This window comes from Salvelinus namaycush, unplaced genomic scaffold (assembly GCF_016432855.1).
Source record: "Salvelinus namaycush isolate Seneca unplaced genomic scaffold, SaNama_1.0 Scaffold95, whole genome shotgun sequence".
NCBI classification, from domain to species: Eukaryota; Metazoa; Chordata; class Actinopteri; order Salmoniformes; family Salmonidae; genus Salvelinus; species Salvelinus namaycush.
Genome location: NW_024061697.1, coordinates 154,727 through 172,515, shown reverse-complemented (window position 1 = coordinate 172,515; position 17,789 = coordinate 154,727). Strand labels below are relative to the sequence as shown.

At 48.9% G+C, this 17,789-nt stretch overlaps 1 protein-coding gene across 1 annotated transcript in view; it reads left to right on the top strand.

Annotated features, from left to right (window-relative positions):
- The window catches only part of atg7 (ATG7 autophagy related 7 homolog (S. cerevisiae)), a 61,837-nt gene that overhangs the window by 26,491 nt on the left and 17,557 nt on the right, over window positions 1-17,789 (top strand). Inside the window, exons 13-15 of the mRNA XM_038988098.1 lie at window positions 9,787-9,981; window positions 14,073-14,309; window positions 14,549-14,664. Of these exons, the coding sequence (XP_038844026.1) occupies window positions 9,787-9,981; window positions 14,073-14,309; window positions 14,549-14,664 (548 nt within the window). The remainder of the gene's footprint in view (window positions 1-9,786; window positions 9,982-14,072; window positions 14,310-14,548; window positions 14,665-17,789) is intronic.

Genomic DNA, 17,789 nt, shown 5'->3' with positions numbered 1-17,789 from the left:
CATCATCATTACACTAAATTCAATCGCCCTCCTCATTCGGATCATTCAAATTCAATTATCTGTTTTCTATTGCTCATTCCCTCATTCCCTCATTTATCCAGTGAGGAGAGAGACTCATTAGCCCCTGGGTACCATCGCTCCTTCGGCACGTGTGTTTTTAAATGTTTTTATTTAACTAGGCAAGTCAGTTAAGAACATATTCTTATTTACAATGACGACCTACCTGGGAACAGTGGGTTAACTGCCTTGTTCAGGGGCAGAACAGCAGATTTTTACCTTGTCAGCTCAGGGATTCGATCTAGCAACCTTTCGGTTACTGGCCCAACGCTCTAACCACTAGCGCAACCTGCCGTCTTGACCCCTTAAGTTGCCGATAGAAACAGGATCTACATACTTTTTTGTTTGGTATTTTAATATTCAGACTGATCAATGTAAAAATGTAATATTCTGTTAAAGTCATGGAAGGAGAAGGGAATTGCTATTTTTTGAGTTTTTATTTACAGTCTGCCAAACTCAAACGGCAGTGGCCATTGGCCCATGACGTCTCCTTGTGTGAACTGGTTCAATGGGATGACGGAACACTACACATTTTGAAATATATACTGAACAAAAATATGAGAGCGACATGCAACAATTTCAAATATTTACTGAGTTACAGTTCACATAAGGAAATCCGATCATTAAAATGTATCTAATCTATGGATTTCACATGACTGGGAATAGACACCTTTTTAAATGATCTGATTTAACTAAAATAAACCTTAAAAAAAAAAAAAAAAAAAAAGGTAGGACTGTGGATCAGAAAACCAGTCAGTATCTGGTGTGACCACCATTTGCCTCATGCAGCGCAACACATCTCCTTCAGATAGAGCTGATCAGGCTGTTGATTGTGGACTGTAGAATGTTGGTCCCACTCTTCTTCAATGGCAAAGTCAAATCAAATGTTATTAGTCACATGCGCTGAATACAACAGGTGTAGTAGACCTCACAGTGAAATGCTGAATACAACAGGTGTAGTAGACCTTACAGTGAAATGCTGAATACAACAGGTGTAGTAGACCTTACAGTGAAATGCTGAATACAACAGGTGTAGTAGACCTTACAGTGAAATGCTGAATACAACAGGTGTAGTAGACCTCACAGTGACATGTTGAATACAACAGGTGTAGTAGACCTCACAGTGAAATGCTGAATACAACAGGTGTAGTAGACCTTACAGTGAAATGCTGAATACAACAGGTGTAGTAGACCTTACAGTGAAATGCTGAATACAACAGGTGTAGGTAGACCTTACAGTGAAATGCTGAATACAACAGGTGTAGTAGACCTTACAGTGAAATACTGAATACAACAGGTGTAGTAGACATCACAGTGAAATGCTGAATACAACAGGTGTAGTAGACCTCACAGTGAAATGCTGAATACAACAGGTGTAGTAGACCTCACAGTGAAATGCTGATTACAACAGGTGTAGTAGACCTTTCAGTGAAATGCTTATTTACGAGCTCCTAACTGACAGTGCAGTTATAAAAAAAAAATACGGATAAGAATAAGAGATAAAAGTAACAAGTAATTAAAGAGCAGCAGTAAAAAATAACAATATATACAGGGGGGTGCCGGTACAGAGTCAATGTGCGGGGGCACCGGTTAGTTGAGGTAGTATGTACATGTAGGTAGAGTTATTAAAGTGACTATGCATAGATGACAAGAGAGAGTAGCAGCGTTGTAAAAAAGGGGGGGGGGGGGCAATGCGAGTAGTCTGGGTAGCCATTTGACTAGATGTTCAGTCTTATGGTCTTATGGTCTTATGGCTTGGGGGTAGAAGCTGTTTAGAAGCCTCTTGGACCTAGACTTGGCGCTACGGTACCGCGCGGTAGCAGAGAGAACAGTCTATGACTAGGGTGGCTGGAGTCTTTGACAATTTTTAGGGCCTTCCTCTGACACCGCCTGGTATAGAGGTCCTGGATGGCAGGGAGCTTGGCACCAGTGATGTACTGAGCCATTCGCACTACCCTCTGTAGTGCCTTGCAGTCGGAGGCCCGAGCAGTTGCCATACCAGGCAGTGATGCAACCAGTCAGGATGCTCTCGATGGTGCAGCTGTAGAACCTATTGAGGATCTGAGGACCCATGCCAAATCTTTTCAGTCTCCTGAGGGGGAATAGGTTTTGTTGTGCCCTCCCTCTTCACAACTGTCTTGGTGTGCTTGGACCATGTTAGTTTGTTGGTGATGTGGACACCAAGGAACTTGAAGCTCTCAACCTGCTCCACTGCAGCCCCATTGTCTTGATCACGTTGAGGGAGAGGTTGTTGTCCTGACACCACACGGCCAGGTCTCTGACCTCTTCTCGACGTTGTCGGTGATCAGGCCTACCACTGTTGTGTCATCTGCAAATTTATTGGTGTTGGAGTCGTGCCTGGCCGTGCAGTCGTGAGTGAACAGGGAGTACAGGAGTGGACTGAGCACGCACCCCTGAGGGGCCCCTGTGTTGAGGATCAGCGTGGAGCATGTGTTGTTGCCTACACTTACCACCTGGGGGTGGCCCGTCAGGAAGTCCAGGATCCAGTTGCAGAAGGAAGTGTTTAGTCCCAGGGTCCTTAGCTTATTGATGAGCTTTGAGGGCACTATGGTGTTGAACACTAAGCTGTAGTCAATGAATAGCATTCTCACATAGGTGTTCCTTTTGTCCAGGTGGGAACGGGCAGTGTGGAGTGCATTAGAGATTGCATCATCTGTGGATCTGTTGTGGCGGTATGCAAATTGGGGTGGGTCTAGGGTTTCTTGGATGATGGTGTTGATGTGAGCCATGACCAGCCTTTCAAAGAACTTCATGGCTACAGACGTGAGTGCTACGGGTCGGTAGTCATTTAGTCAGGGTACCTTAGTGTTAATGTCAGTGAAGACACATGCCAGTTGGTCAGCGCATGCTCGCGGTACACGTCCTGGTCATCCGTCAGGCACTGTGGCCTTGTGAATGTTGACCTGTTTAAAGGTCTTACTCACATCAGCTGCGGAGAGTGTGATCACACAGTCTTCCTGGAACAGCTGGTGCTCTCATGCATGTTTCAGTGTTACTTGCCTTGAAGCGTGCATAGAGTAGTTTAGCTCGTCTGGTAGCCTTGTGTCACTGGTCAGCTCTCAGCTGTGCTTCCCTTTGCAGTCTTTAATAGTTTGCAAGCCCTGCCACATCCTTCGAGCGTCAGAGCCGGTGTAGTAAGACTCGATCTTAGTCCTGTATTGAAGCTTTGCCTGTTTGATGGTTCGTCGGCGTAGCGGGATTTCTTATAAGATTCCGGGTTAGAGTCCCGCTCCTTGAAAGCAGCAGCTCTATCCTTTAGCTCAGTGCAGATGTTGCCTGTAATCCATGGCTTCAGGTTGGGGTATGTAAGTACGGTCACTGTGGGGACGACGGAGAAAGAATGTCCATAGGGGTAGTAGCAGGTGGTGGGGGGGGGGGGGGGGGGGGGGGCAGCAGGATAAATAATGTCCACAGGGCTAGTAGGAGGGGGGGAGGGGGCAGCAGGATAAATAATGTCCATAGGGCTAGTAGCAGGGGGGAGCAGTTTGTCCATAGAGGGAGTTAAGACATGAAGTGTTGTTGCTAGGTAACATGCTGAGATTCATGGAGAGATGCTGCCAAGGGATCCGATTGGCTAAAATTAAATGATGACACATCCTTTACTCAGTAGGTCACTCCCATTATAATTCTACTGTCACTCCCACTAAGGCCAGTTTAGGATGGGTGATGTCCCAGATTTATATGCGCTGTGTGCAATTTTTTCTCTCCAGACCAGAAACGCAGGCAGACGGTGGTCCCAACGTCAACAATTATACACACACACACACACACACACACACACACACACACACACACACACACACACACACACACACACACACACACACACACACACACACACACACACACACAGACAGAGAGAGATGATTCCATCATGACCAGAACACAAACAGGCCACCAGTCCCCCAGTCTCTCCCAGCCCTCCTCATCACCGCTGACCATGGGCAGAGAACACACACACATCAGATGAGGATGTGACTGGTGATTAGGACATTACAACACCCACTCAGATGGAATCTGCTTTGTTAATGGATCCTACAGATGGAATCTGCTTTGTGTTAATGGATCCTACAGATGGAATCTGCTTTGTGTTAATGGATCCTACAGATGGAATCTGCTTTGTGTTAATGGATCCTACAGATGGAATCTGCTTTGTGTTAACGGATCCTACAGATGGAATCTGCTTTGTGTTAATGGATCCTACAGATGGAATCTGCTTTGTGTTAACGGATCCTACAGATGGAATCTGCTTTGTGTTAACGGATCCTACAGATGGAATCTGCTTTGTGTTAACGGATCCTACAGATGGAATCTGCTTTGTGTTAACGGATCCTACAGATGGAATCTGCTTTGTGTTAACGGATCCTACAGATGGAATTTGGCCTTTACTACTGTAGCCCATGGTAACGCATTGAATAACACATTCATAAATGGCATAAAAAGACAGGAACAAAATAAATAAGGTTTTGAAGTATCGGTCCTGTATACGACTGACCCCGTTTGGTCGACAGGCTGTTGTTCAACCAAGATTTTTTTTTTTTTGTCGAGCAGTGGCAAATATACTGTATATTAAAAATGATTCCTCATTTAACCTCTGACTCCTCATCTGGTGGAGGCCTGTCTCAGTGGACTAATCCATTGTGGAGGTCTGTCTCAGTGGACTAATCCAATGGAGAGGCCTGTCTCAGTGGACTAATCCAATGGAGAGGCCTGTCTCAGTGGACTAATCCATTGTGGAAGCCTGTCTCAGTGGACTGATCCATTGTGGAAGCCTGTCTCAGTGGACTAATCCATTGGAGAGGCCTGTCTCAGTGGACTAATCCATTGTGGAGGCCTGTCTGAGTGGACTAATCCATTCTGGAGGCCTGTCTCAGTGGACTAATCCATTGCGGAGGCCTGTCTCAGTGGACTAATCCATTCTGGAGGCCTGTCTCAGTGGACTAATCCATTCTGGAGGCCTGTCTCAGTGGACTAATCCATTCTGGAGGCCTGTCTCAGTGGACTGATCCATTGTGGAAGCCTGTCTCAGTGGACTGATCCATTGGAGAGGCCTGTCTCAGTGGACTAATCCATTGGAGAGGCCTGTCTCAGTGGACTAATCCATTGTGGAGGCCTGTCTCAGTGGACTAATCCATTCTGGAGGCCTGTCTCAGTGGACTAATCCATTCTGGAGGCCTGTCTCAGTGGACTAATCCATTCTGGAGGCCTGTCTCAGTGGACTAATCCATTCTGGAGGCCTGTCTCAGTGGACTAATCCATTCTGGAGGCCTGTCTCAGTGGACTAATCCATTCTGGAGGCCTGTCTCAGTGGACTGATCCATTGCGGAGGCCTGTCTCAGTGGACTGATCCATTGTGGAGGCCTGTCTCAGTGGACTAATCCATTGTGGAGGCCTGTCTCGGTGGTCTGATCCATTGCGGAGGCCTGTCTCAGTGGACTAATCCAATGGAGAGGCCTGTCTCAGTGGACTAATCCATTGCGGAGGCCTGTCTCAGTGGACTGATCCATTGCGGAGGCCTGTCTCAGTGGACTGATCCATTATAGAGGTCTGTCTCAGTGGACTAATCCATTGTGGAGGCCTGTCTCAGTGGACTAATCCATTGTGGAGGCCTGTCTCAGTGGACTAATCCATTGTGGAGGTCTGTCTAAGTGGACTAATCCATTGTAGAGGCCTGTCTCAGTGGACTAATCCAATGGAGAGGCCTGTCTCAGTGGACTAATCCATTGTGGAAGCCTGTCTCAGTGGACTGATCCATTGTGGAAGCCTGTCTCAGTGGACTAATCCATTGGAGAGGCCTGTCTCAGTGGACTAATCCATTGGAGAGGCCTGTCTCAGTGGACTAATCCATTGTGGAGGCCTGTCTCAGTGGACTAATCCATTGTGGAGGCCTGTCTGAGTGGACTAATCCATTGTGGAGGCCTGTCTGAGTGGACTAATCCATTCTGGAGGCCTGTCTCAGTGGACTAATCCATTCTGGAGGCCTGTCTCAGTGGACTAATCCATTCTGGAGGCCTGTCTCAGTGGACTGATCCATTGTGGAAGCCTGTCTCAGTGGACTGATCCATTGGAGAGGCCTGTCTCAGTGGACTAATCCATTGGAGAGGCCTGTCTCAGTGGACTAATCCATTGTGGAGGCCTGTCTCAGTGGACTAATCCATTGTGGAGGCCTGTCTCAGTGGACTAATCCATTCTGGAGGCCTGTCTCAGTGGACTAATCCATTCTGGAGGCCTGTCTCAGTGGACTAATCCATTCTGGAGGCCTGTCTCAGTGGACTAATCCATTCTGGAGGCCTGTCTCAGTGGACTAATCCATTCTGGAGGCCTGTCTCAGTGGACTAATCCATTCTGGAGGCCTGTCTCAGTGGACTAATCCATTCTGGAGGCCTGTCTCAGTGGACTAATCCATTCTGGAGGCCTGTCTCAGTGGACTAATCCATTCTGGAGGCCTGTCTCAGTGGACTAATCCATTCTGGAGGCCTGTCTCAGTGGACTGATCCATTGCGGAGGCCTGTCTCAGTGGACTGATCCATTGCGGAGGCCTGTCTCAGTGGACTAATCCATTGTGGAGGCCTGTCTCGGTGGTCTGATCCATTGCGGAGGCCTGTCTCAGTGGACTAATCCAATGGAGAGGCCTGTCTCAGTGGACTAATCCATTGCGGAGGCCTGTCTCAGTGGACTGATCCATTGCGGAGGCCTGTCTCAGTGGACTGATCCATTATAGAGGTCTGTCTCAGTGGACTAATCCATTGTGGAGGCCTGTCTCAGTGGACTAATCCATTGTGGAGGTCTGTCTCGGTGGACTGATCCATTGTGGAGGCCGCAGGGATGGTACACCACTATCACCATCATTTACCGTTAATTCTCAACATTTCTGATCTTTGTTTGTTTGGTTACGGTAATTTCTGTTAATACATTCAATATATTATTATTATTACAGTCTTAACGTTGTCATTGTAGGAGTGGACACGTTGTTTGCAGAGTGCAGAACCTAGGCTAATCCTGTGAGGGGGAAAAAAAGTTTCATACCATTTACGAGTTGTACATTTATTCATTGGCTTTTGTTTGGAGCGCTCCTGTCAATGTTAAGTAAGGACACGCACCTGATTACGGTTAGAATTAGGTCTAGGCTACCTGGCCTGCGCACAAATGTAGTCCTGTAAATGTAGTCCTGTAAGTGTTCCCGTTTGGGGATCTGATACTATTTCTGATTTGTCTTAACTCACCATCACTGTGGAGCTTCTCAAAGTAATTTTTTCTTCGCCTCAAAACAGAAAGTAAACAAAGTCTGTTTTTTACATCCATTGAGAATGACAATACTTCCTCAATGAAGCCTATTTGAAAAATCTTTCCCGCCCTCTCCCTTTCAATAACCACTCAGCATTAAAGGGGAACAATTGTAATGCTGTTCTCCTTTGCACCAAATAGCCTACAACAGTTTCTGTCTCTCCAGACCTCACTGACGGGGAAACTCGAGGGCCCAAAATATTTTATACAATGTTGCATGTTTGCTGGCCATGTTCGGGCTGGACCAAGTTAATATTTTATACAATGTTGCATGTTTGCTGGCCATGTTCGGGCTGGACCAAGTTAATATTTTATACAATGTTTCCAGTTCGTTGCAGACAGGCCATGCGTAGCCAATGTGATTTATAGGATATTTCTGCTGCAATGTTTTTATTTGTTGGCTTTATGTAGGCTATTTTTACATATTGGCAATAGAAGTTACTTGTACATTTGTATATTTTGTATTATTGGTCGACCAAGATTGTTTTGTTGTTATTGACGACAGCCCTAGTGCTATATCTAGGAGACATAAGAAAGCTCAGGAAATATTAATTTTATTGTACATATTTAGTCCCATATTCTCGTTGGCACAAAACTACCTCCGTACTTCCATTCGTTTGTATGGGTTACCTTCAGATGAGTCCTGTGACACTTGTGGGGGTGCAATCTGGCCTGTTAATCACACTTTGATCAGGTTTACGTGTGAGCCGAGCGGCGCGTTTTACCTGGGAGCCGAGCGGCGCGTTTTACCTGGGAGCCGAGCGGCGCGTTTTACCTGGGAGCCGAGCGGCGCGTTTTACCTGGGAGCCGAGCGGCGCGTTTTACCTGGGAGCCGAGCGGCGCGTTTTACCTGGGAGCCGAGCGGCGCGTTTTACCTGGGAGCCGAGCGGCGCGTTTTACCTGGGAGCCGAGCGGCGCGTTTTACCTGGGAGCCGAGCGGCGCGTTTTACCTGGGAGCCGAGCGGCGCGTTTTACCTGGGAGCCGAGCGGCGCGTTTTACCTGCGAGCCGAGCGGCGCGTTTTACCTGGGAGCCGAGCGCCGCGTTTTACCTGGGAGCCGAGCGCCGCGTTTTTACCTGGGAGCCGAGCGCCGCGTTTTACCTGGGAGCCGAGCGCCGCGTTTTACCTGGGAGCCGAGCGCCGCGTTTTACCTGGGAGCCGAGCGGCGCGTTTTACCTGGGAGCCGAGCGCCGCGTTTTACCTGGGAGCCGAGCGCCGCGTTTTACCTGGGAGCCGAGCGCCGCGTTTTACCTGGGAGCCGAGCGCCGCGTTTTACCTGGGAGCCGAGCGCCGCGTTTTACCTGGGAGCCGAGCGCCGCGTTTTACCTGGGAGCCGAGCGCCGCGTTTTACCTGGGAGCCGAGCGGCGCGTTTTACCTGGGAGCCGAGCGGCGCGTTTTACCTGGGAGCCGAGCGGCGCGTTTTACGTGTGATCATCATACATGATGCAGCTCCTGCAGGTGTGATGAGGTCATGGACAGCTGAGCCTGTAGTAGCCTATTGTGATCTCTCACATTTTTCTATTCCATGGTTGTGTTTAAAGTGATGCTCCAGAGCTTTTGTATCATTTCAGCCAGTAGTTTTGAAAGTAGCACTAACAAGCCATAACAGGTCCCTGAAAAATTGTGCACCAATGTGTACCATTTTCGTGTGATGCGTTACGTCAAAAACAATTTTTATAACTAACCCGAGGTAGACCAGAACCTGTCGTTTTTCAATGGGAACGAATGAATCCTAGTGGGCAGGAATAAGCAAGGAGGTGGGAAGAGCCAAAAGCATGAGCTAGCGAGATCTTATTGGCGCGTTCTAGCATGTATTTGCATATTTCCGTTCGGGAACGCCTACTCTGAAATGCGATAACTCATGTCACCCTTGCACTCCTAAACAACTAAAAAAAATGTTTGAAACTTTGGCAAAGGGAAATGTCTACAAAACTTAGTCTCACTCAGTTTGTAAGATTCTAGTTTTTGGAACAAAAAAAAAACACTGCATTAAGAACAAATATTCCATCGATGAGAAAATAAGCAGAATGTCGGCCATAATCCATCTCGCTCCATCTTCTCCCACTGCCACTGGGCTTCCCTCTCACCACCATATTTGGTCGTGAGTGGAAATGGCCGAACCGGATGCTTCACATTAATACACATCTGGAGAAACATTTGGATCGTTGCTCATATTTGATCTATTTAGCAATTTGTATGATTTACGTTACAAATTGGTGATTGCTTATGATGCCTGACTGCATATTTTAACAAAATGGGTGCTATATCCTATGGTAACCTATATATATGATGTGTGTGTGGAAGGTCATACCATAAGCATCCCTATGCCAGTCAACTTCTCCGAGGCGACCATGTCCCACATGATCTCTATATGTGTTATTACCTATTGGTTAAACGAGATGATCTGTCCCCCCCCCCTATAGAATGCAGAGGGCCACGTGATGAGCATCCCGATGCCAGGCCACCCGGTCAACTTCTCCGAGGCGACCATGTCCCAGGCCAGGCAGGACGTGGAACACCTGGAGAAGCTGATCTCGCAGCATGACGTCGTCTTCCTGTTGATGGACACCAGGGAGAGTCGCTGGCTGCCGACTGTGATAGCTGCCAGCAATAGGAAGGTAAGGGAGAGAGAGAGAGAGAGGGTGGAATCAGGCAACACGTCCCAAATGACAGCCTATATAGTGCACTACAAGCCTTAGAGGCCCTGGTCACAAGTAGTGCATTATATAGGGGGAAAGGGTTCCATTTTGAACGCAGCAGGGGGTCGTCCAGCGGGGGGTCGTCCGGCGGGGGGTCGTCCGGCGGGGGGGTCGTCCGGCGGGGGGTCGTCCAGCAGGATGCACACTGAGCGTGTTCGGGACGCACACTGAGCGTGTTCGGGACGCACACTGAGCGTGTTCGGGACGCACACTGAGCGGGGGGTCGTCCGGCGGGGGGTCGTCCGGCGGGGGGTCGTCCGGCGGGGGGGTCGTCCGGCGGTTGGGTCGTCCAGCGGGGCAGCGGTGGGTCGTCCGGCGGGGCAGCGGGGGGTCGTCCGGCGGGGGGTCGTCCGGCGGGGCAGCGGTGGGTCGTCCGGCGGGGGGGGTCGTCCGGCGGGGGGTCGTCCGGCGGGGGGTCGTCCGGCGGGGCAGCGGTGGGTCGTCCGGCGGGGGGGGTCGTCCAGCGGGGCAGCGGGGGGTCGTCCAGCGGGGCAGCGGTGGGTCGTCCGGCGGGGGGTCGTCCGGCGGGGGGGTCGTCCGGCGGGGCAGCAGTGGGTCGTCCGGCGGGGGGGGTCGTCCGGCGGGGGGTCGTCCGGCGGGGGGGTCGTCCGGCGGGGCAGCGGTGGGTCGTCCGGCGGGGGGGTCGTCCAGCGGGGCAGCGGTGGGTCGTCCGGCGGGGGGTCGTCCGGCGGGGGGGGTCGTCCGGCGGGGCAGCGGTGGGTCGTCCGGCGGGGGGTCGTCCGGCGGGGGGGGGTCGTCCGGCGGGGGGGTCGTCCAGCGGGGCAGCGGTGGGTCGTCCGGCGGGGGGTCGTCCAGCGGGGCAGCGGGGGGTCGTCCGGCGGGGGGTCGTCCGGCGGGGCAGCGGTGGGTCGTCTGGACGGTGGGTCGTCCAGCGGGGGGTCGTCCGGCGGGGGGGGTCGTCCGGCGGGGGGGGTCGTCCGGCGGGGGGGTCGTGCAGCGGTGGGTCGTCCGGCGGGGGGTCGTCCGGCGGGGGGTCGTCCGGCGGGGGGTCGTCCAGCAGGGGGTCGTCCAGTGTGTGGCTCTACTGAAACAGTGTTCAAAAGAAATGCCTTCCAAAACTGCACCCCATTCCCTATATAGTGCACTGCTTTCTACCAAGGCTCATAGTGAATAGGATGCACACTGAGCGTGTTCGGGACGCACACTGAGCGTGTTCGGGACGCACACTGAGCGTGTTCGGGACGCACACTGAGCGTGTTCGGGACGCACACTGAGCGTGTTCGGGACGCACACTGAGCGTGTTCGGGACGCACACTGAGCGTGTTCGGGACGCACACTGAGCGTGTTCGGGACGCACACTGAGCGTGTTCGGGACGCACACTGAGCGTGTTCGGGACGCACACTGAGCGTGTTCGGGACGCACACTGAGCGTGTTCGGGACGCACACTGAGCGTGTTCGGGACGCACACTGAGCGTGTTCAGGTCTAATCAGATGGAATGGACTCTTCGTAAGAACTGCGATTGATCTTTCAATTATGAAATCAACACAATCTGTTCCGGGGCCATCTTAGCCTGGAGAACACTGTGCGTGCGTCTCAAATGGTACCCTATTATCTATGGGCTCTGGTCTAAAGTAGTGCACTATATAGGGAATAGGGCCCTGGTCTAAAGTAGTGCACTATATAGGGAATAGGGCCCTGGTCTAAAGTAGTGCACTATATAGGGAATAGGGTCCTGGTCTAAAGTAGTGCACTATACAGGGAATAGGGCTCTGGTCTAAAGTAGTGCACTATATAGGGAATAGGGCTCTGGTCTAAAGTAGTGCACTATACAGGGAATAGGGCTCTGGTCTAAAGTAGTGCACTATACAGGGAATAGGGCTCTGGTCTAAAGTAGTGCACTATATAGGGAATAGGGTCCTGGTCTAAAGTAGTGCACTATACAGGGAATAGGGTTCTGGTCTAAAGTAGTGCACTATATAGGGAATAGGGCCCTGGTCTAAAGTAGTGCACTATACAGGGAATAGGGCTCTGGTCTAAAGTAGTGCACTATATAGGGAATAGGGCCCTGGTCTAAAGTAGTGCACTATATAGGGAATAAGGCCCTGGTCTAAAGTAGTGCACTATATAGGGAATAGGGCTCTGGTCTAAAGTAGTGCACTATATAGGGAATAGGGCTCTGGTCTAAAGCAGTGCACTATATAGATAATAGGGCCCTGGTCTAAAGTAGTGCACTATATAGGGAATAGGGCCCTGGTCTAATGTAGTGCACTATATAGGGAATAGGGCCCTGGTCTAATGTAGTGCACTATATAGGGAATAGGGCTCTGGTCTAAAGTAGTGCACTATATAGGGAATAGGGCTCTGGTCTAAAGTAGTGCACTATATAGGGAATAGGGCCCTGGTCTAAAGTAGTGCACTATATAGGGAATAGGGCCCTGGTCTACAGTAGTGCACTATATAGGGAATAGGGCCCTGGTCTACAGTAGTGCACTATACAGGGAATAGGGCTCTGGTCTAAAGTAGTGCACTATATAGGGAATAGGGCCCTGGTCTAAAGTAGTGCACTATGTAGGGAATAGGGCCCTGGTCTAAAGTAGTGCACTATATAGGGAATAAGGCCCTGGTCTAAAGTAGTGCACTATATAGGGAATAGGGCTCTGGTCTAAAGTAGTGCACTATATAGGGAATAGGGCTCTGGTCTAAAGCAGTGCACTATATAGATAATAGGGCCCTGGTCTAAAGTAGTGCACTATATAGGGAATAGGGCCCTGGTCTAATGTAGTGCACTATATAGGGAATAGGGCCCTGGTCTAAAGTAGTGCACTATATAGGGAATAGGGCTCTGGTCTAAAGTAGTGCACTATATAGGGAATAGGGCTCTGGTCTAAAGTAGTGCACTATATAGGGAATAGGGCCCTGGTCTAAAGTAGTGCACTATATAGGGAATAGGGCCCTGGTCTACAGTAGTGCACTATATAGGGAATAGGGCCCTGGTCTACAGTAGTGCACTATATAGGGAATAGGGCTCTGGTCTAAAGTGGTGCACTATATAGGGAATAGGGCTCTGATCTAAAGTGGTGCACTATATAGGGAATAGGGCCCTGGTCTAAAGTAGTGCACTATATAGGGAATAGGGTCCTGGTCTAAAGTAGTGCACTATATAGGGAGTAGTGCTCTGGTCTAAAGTAGTGCACTATATAGGGAATAGGGCTCTGGTCTACAGTAGTGCACTATATAGGGAATAGGGCTCTGGTCTAAAGTAGTGCACTATATAGGGAATATGGCTCTGGTCTAAAGTAGTGCACTATATAGGAAATAGGGCCCTGGTCTAAAGTAGTGCACTATATAGGAAATAGGGCCCTGGTCTAAAGTAGTGCACTATATAGGGAATAGGGCCCTGGTCTAAAGTAGTGCACTATATAGGGAATAGGGCCCTGGTCTACAGTAGTGCACTATATAGGGAATAGGGCTCTGGTCTAAAGTGGTGCACTATATAGGGAATAGGGTAGCATTTGGGAAACAGGCTATATCCTTAATGGCTTGGTGTATAATAGTCTATAACAGCATATTGAACTCAACCCAGTGACTTACACTCATCAACATAATGAAAGTGGGATTGTTTTGCTAGTATATATGTGTTTAGCTTGGGGGGAGAGGTCATTTCATGTTATATTTAACAAACACGCTTAGGCTCTTCCCATCTCTCCCTCCCTCCCTCCTCCTCGCTCCCTCTCCCCCACCCCTCCCTCCCTGTCTCCCTCTCCCCCACCCCTCCCTCCCTGTCTCCCTCCCTCCCTGTCTCCCTCCCTGTCTCCCTCCCTGTCTCCCTCTCCCCCACCCCTCCCTCCCTGTCTCCCTCTCCCCCACCCCTCCCTCCCTCCCTGTCTCCCTCTCCCCCACCCCTCCCTCCCTGTCTCCCTCTCCCCCACCCCTCCCTCCCTGTCTCTCTCCCTCCCTGTCTCCCTCCCTCCCTGTGTCTCTCTCTCTATGTCTCCCTCCCTGTCTCCCTCCCTGTCTCCCTCCCTGTCTCCCTTCCTGTCTCTCCAGTTGGTAGTGAATTCTGCCCTGGGCTTTGACACCTTCGTGGTGATGAGACACGGTCTGAAGAAACCTAAACCCTGTGGACCAGGAGACTCCTCCGACCCTTCCTCTTCCTCCTCCGCCTCATCCTCTTCCTCCACGCCGGCCGAGCCCGCCCAGCTCCCAGCAGCCTCTCTGTTCTCCAACATCCCCGGACACCGCCTCGGATGCTACTTCTGTAACGACGTTGTCGCCCCCGGAGACGTAAGACGCCATGTTGTTGTTGTTGTTGTCGTGTTGTTGTTGTCGTGTTGTTGTCGTGTTGTTGTTGTTGTCGTGTTGTTGCCCACGGAGATGTGAGAGCCTTTCACATTCAAATTCAAAAAAAGCTATTATTGTGTGTCAATTTTTTAAAATGTATTATTTGATTAAGAGGTTAACACAGTAACACGATACAAAAAATATGTTCAACCGGACCCTGGACCTCTTGTTGTTTGTATCAGTCCACCAGAGACCGGACCCTGGACCAGCAGTGTACAGTGAGTCGTCCAGGCCTGGCCATGATAGCAGGAGCCCTGGCTGTAGAACTCATGGTGTCCATACTACAGCATACTGAAGGGTATGGACGATACATATATTTACACAGATACGTGATTGGACTGTCATGTTTATATTGAATGTCATCCAAGCTAGTTGATTGGTCTGGCAGGTGAATGATTTGAAAGTTTCCATAAGCAATGTTAGTGAAGGTGTAGTGAAAGACGTCTTCATTATGGGTCATTTCCAGGGTTGGGGTCATTTCCAGGGTTGGGGTCATTGCCAGGGGTTGGGGTCATTGCCAGGGGTTGGGGTCATTGCCAGGGGATTGGGGTCATTGCCAGGGGGTTGGGGTCATTGCCAGGGGGTTGGGGTCATTTCCAGGGGGTTGGGGTCATTTCCAGGGGGTTGGGGTCATTGCCAGGGGGTTGGGGTCATTTCCAGGGGGTTGGGGTCATTGCCAGGGGGTTGGGGTCATTGCCAGGGGTTGGGGTCATTGCCAGGGGGTTGGGGTCATTTCCAGGGGGTTGGGGTCATTTCCTGGGGTTGGGGTCATTTCCAGGGGGTTGGGGTCATTTCCAGGGGGTTGGGGTCATTTCCTGGGGGTTGGGGTCATTTCCTGGGGGTTGGGGTCATTTCCAGGGGGTTGGGGGTCATTTCCTGGGTTGGGGTCATTTCCAGGGTTGGGGTCAATTCCATTTGTATTTCCAGTCAATTCAAAAAGTAAACCCAATTGAAAAGTATTGAAGATCATTTTAATTAATTTCTGTGTACTTTTCTGAGTTGACTGGAACCCCAACCCTGGTCATTTCCAGTGGTGGAACATGTGCCCAACATGTACCCAACTGTCATACTTGAGTAAAAGTAAAGATACCTTCATAGAAAATTACTCAAGTAAAAGTGAAAGTCACCCAGTAAAATACTACTCGAGTAGAAGTTTAAAAGTATTTGGTTTTAAATATACTTAAGTATGAAAAGGAAAAGTATGAATAATTTCAAATTCCTTATATTAAACAAACCAGACGGCACCATTTTTTATTTACGGATAGCCAGGCACACAACACCCAGACATAATTTACAAACCAAGCGTGTGTGTTTAGTGATATTCAGAGGCAGTAAGGATGACCAGAGATGTTCTCTTGAGAAGTGTGTGAATTAGATCATTTTTCTGTCCTGCTAAACATTCAAAATGTAACGAGTATTCTTGGGTGTCATGGAAAATGTATGGAGTAAAAAGTACAATATTTTCTTTAGGAATGTAAAAGTTAATATGAATACTAAAGTAAAGTACAGATACCCCCAAAAAAACAACTTAAGTAGTACTTTAAAGTTTTATTTTTTTAACTTAAGTACTTTACACCACTGGTCATTAAGTACTTTACACCACTGGTCATTAAGTACTTTACACCACTGGTCATTAAGTGCTTTACACCACTGGTCATTAAGTACGTTACACCACTGGTCATTAAGTACTTTACACCACTGGTCATTAAGTACTTTACACCACTGGTCATTAAGTACTTTACACCACTGGTCATTAAGTACTTTACACCACTGGTCATTAAGTACTTTACACCACTGGTCATTAAGTACTTTACACCACTGGTCATTAAGTACTTTACACCACTGGTCATTAAGTACTTTACACCACTGGTCATTAAGTACTTTACACCACTGGTCATTAAGTACTTTACACCACTGGTCATTAAGTACTTTACACCACTGGTCATTAAGTACTTTACACCACTGGTCATTAAGTACTTTACACCACTGGTCATTAAGTACTTTACACCACTGGTCATTAAGTACTTTACACCACTGGTCATTAAGTGCTTTACACCACTGGTCATTAAGTACTTTACACCACTGGTCATTAAGTACTTTACACCACTGGTCATTAAGTACTTTACACCACTGGTCATTAAGTGCTTTACACCACTGGTCATTAAGTGCTTTACACCACTGGTCATTAAGTGCTTTACACCACTGGTCATTAAGTGCTTTACACCACTGGTCATTAAGTGCTTTACACCACTGGTCATTAAGTGCTTTACACCACTGGTAATTTCTGAACAGCACTTAAGGTGTTATGTAATATACTGAGCGGACAAAACATTAAGAACACCGTCCTAATATTGAGTTGATCCCCCTTTTGCCCTCAGAATAACCTCAATTCGTCGGGGCATGGACTCTACAAGGTGTCAAAAGCGTTCCACAGGGATGTTGGCCTATGTTGACTCCAATTCTTCCCACAGTTGTGTCAAATTGGCTGGATGTCCTTTGGGTGGTGGACCATTCTTGATACACACGGGAAACTGTTGAGTGTGGAAAAATCCAGCAGCGTTGCAGTTCTTGACTCAAACCGGTGCGCCTGGCACCTACTACTAATACCACGTTCAAAAGGCATTTCAATCTTTTGTCTTGCCCATTCACCCTCTGAATGATACACCATCCATGTTTCAATTGTCTCAAGGCTTAAAAATCCTTCTTTAACCGGACTCCTCCCCTTCATCTACACTGATTGAAGTAGACACCAATAATTTACATTTACATTTACATTTAAGTCATTTAGCAGACGTTCTTATCCAGAGCGACTTACAAATTGGTAAGTAATTAACATAATTAACATCAATAAGGAATCATAGCTTTCACCTGGATTCACCTGGTCAGTCTATACCATGGAAAGAGCAGGTGTTCCTAATGTTTTGTACACTAAGTGTAAGTTTCAGTATAAATATTTCTCTCGGAATGTTTTGGCAGGATGGAAGGATCCAGGCTTTCTTCTGTGTGTGTGTGTGTGTGTGTGTGCGTGCTCCTGTGTGTAGTCAGTCTGAATAGGCCTCTCTGGCCTAGATAATAGCTATTGAGATGCATTAAGCTGCTAGAGGAGAGGAGAAAAGGCCTAGGGAGGAGGGAGGAGAACAAAGGCTTTGTCCCAAAAGGCACCCTATTATTCCCTATATAGTGTACTACTTTAGACCAGAGCCCTGTGGGTAGTGCACTACTTTAGACCAGAGCCCAGTGGGTAGTGCACTACTTTAGACCAGAGCCCAGTGGGTAGTGCACTACTTTAGACCAGAGCCCTGTGGGTAGTGCACTACTTTAGACCAGAGCCCTGTGGGTAGTGCACTACTTTAGACCAGAGCCCTGTGGGTAGTGCACTACTTTAGACCAGAGCCCTGTGGGTAGTGCACTACTTTAGACCAG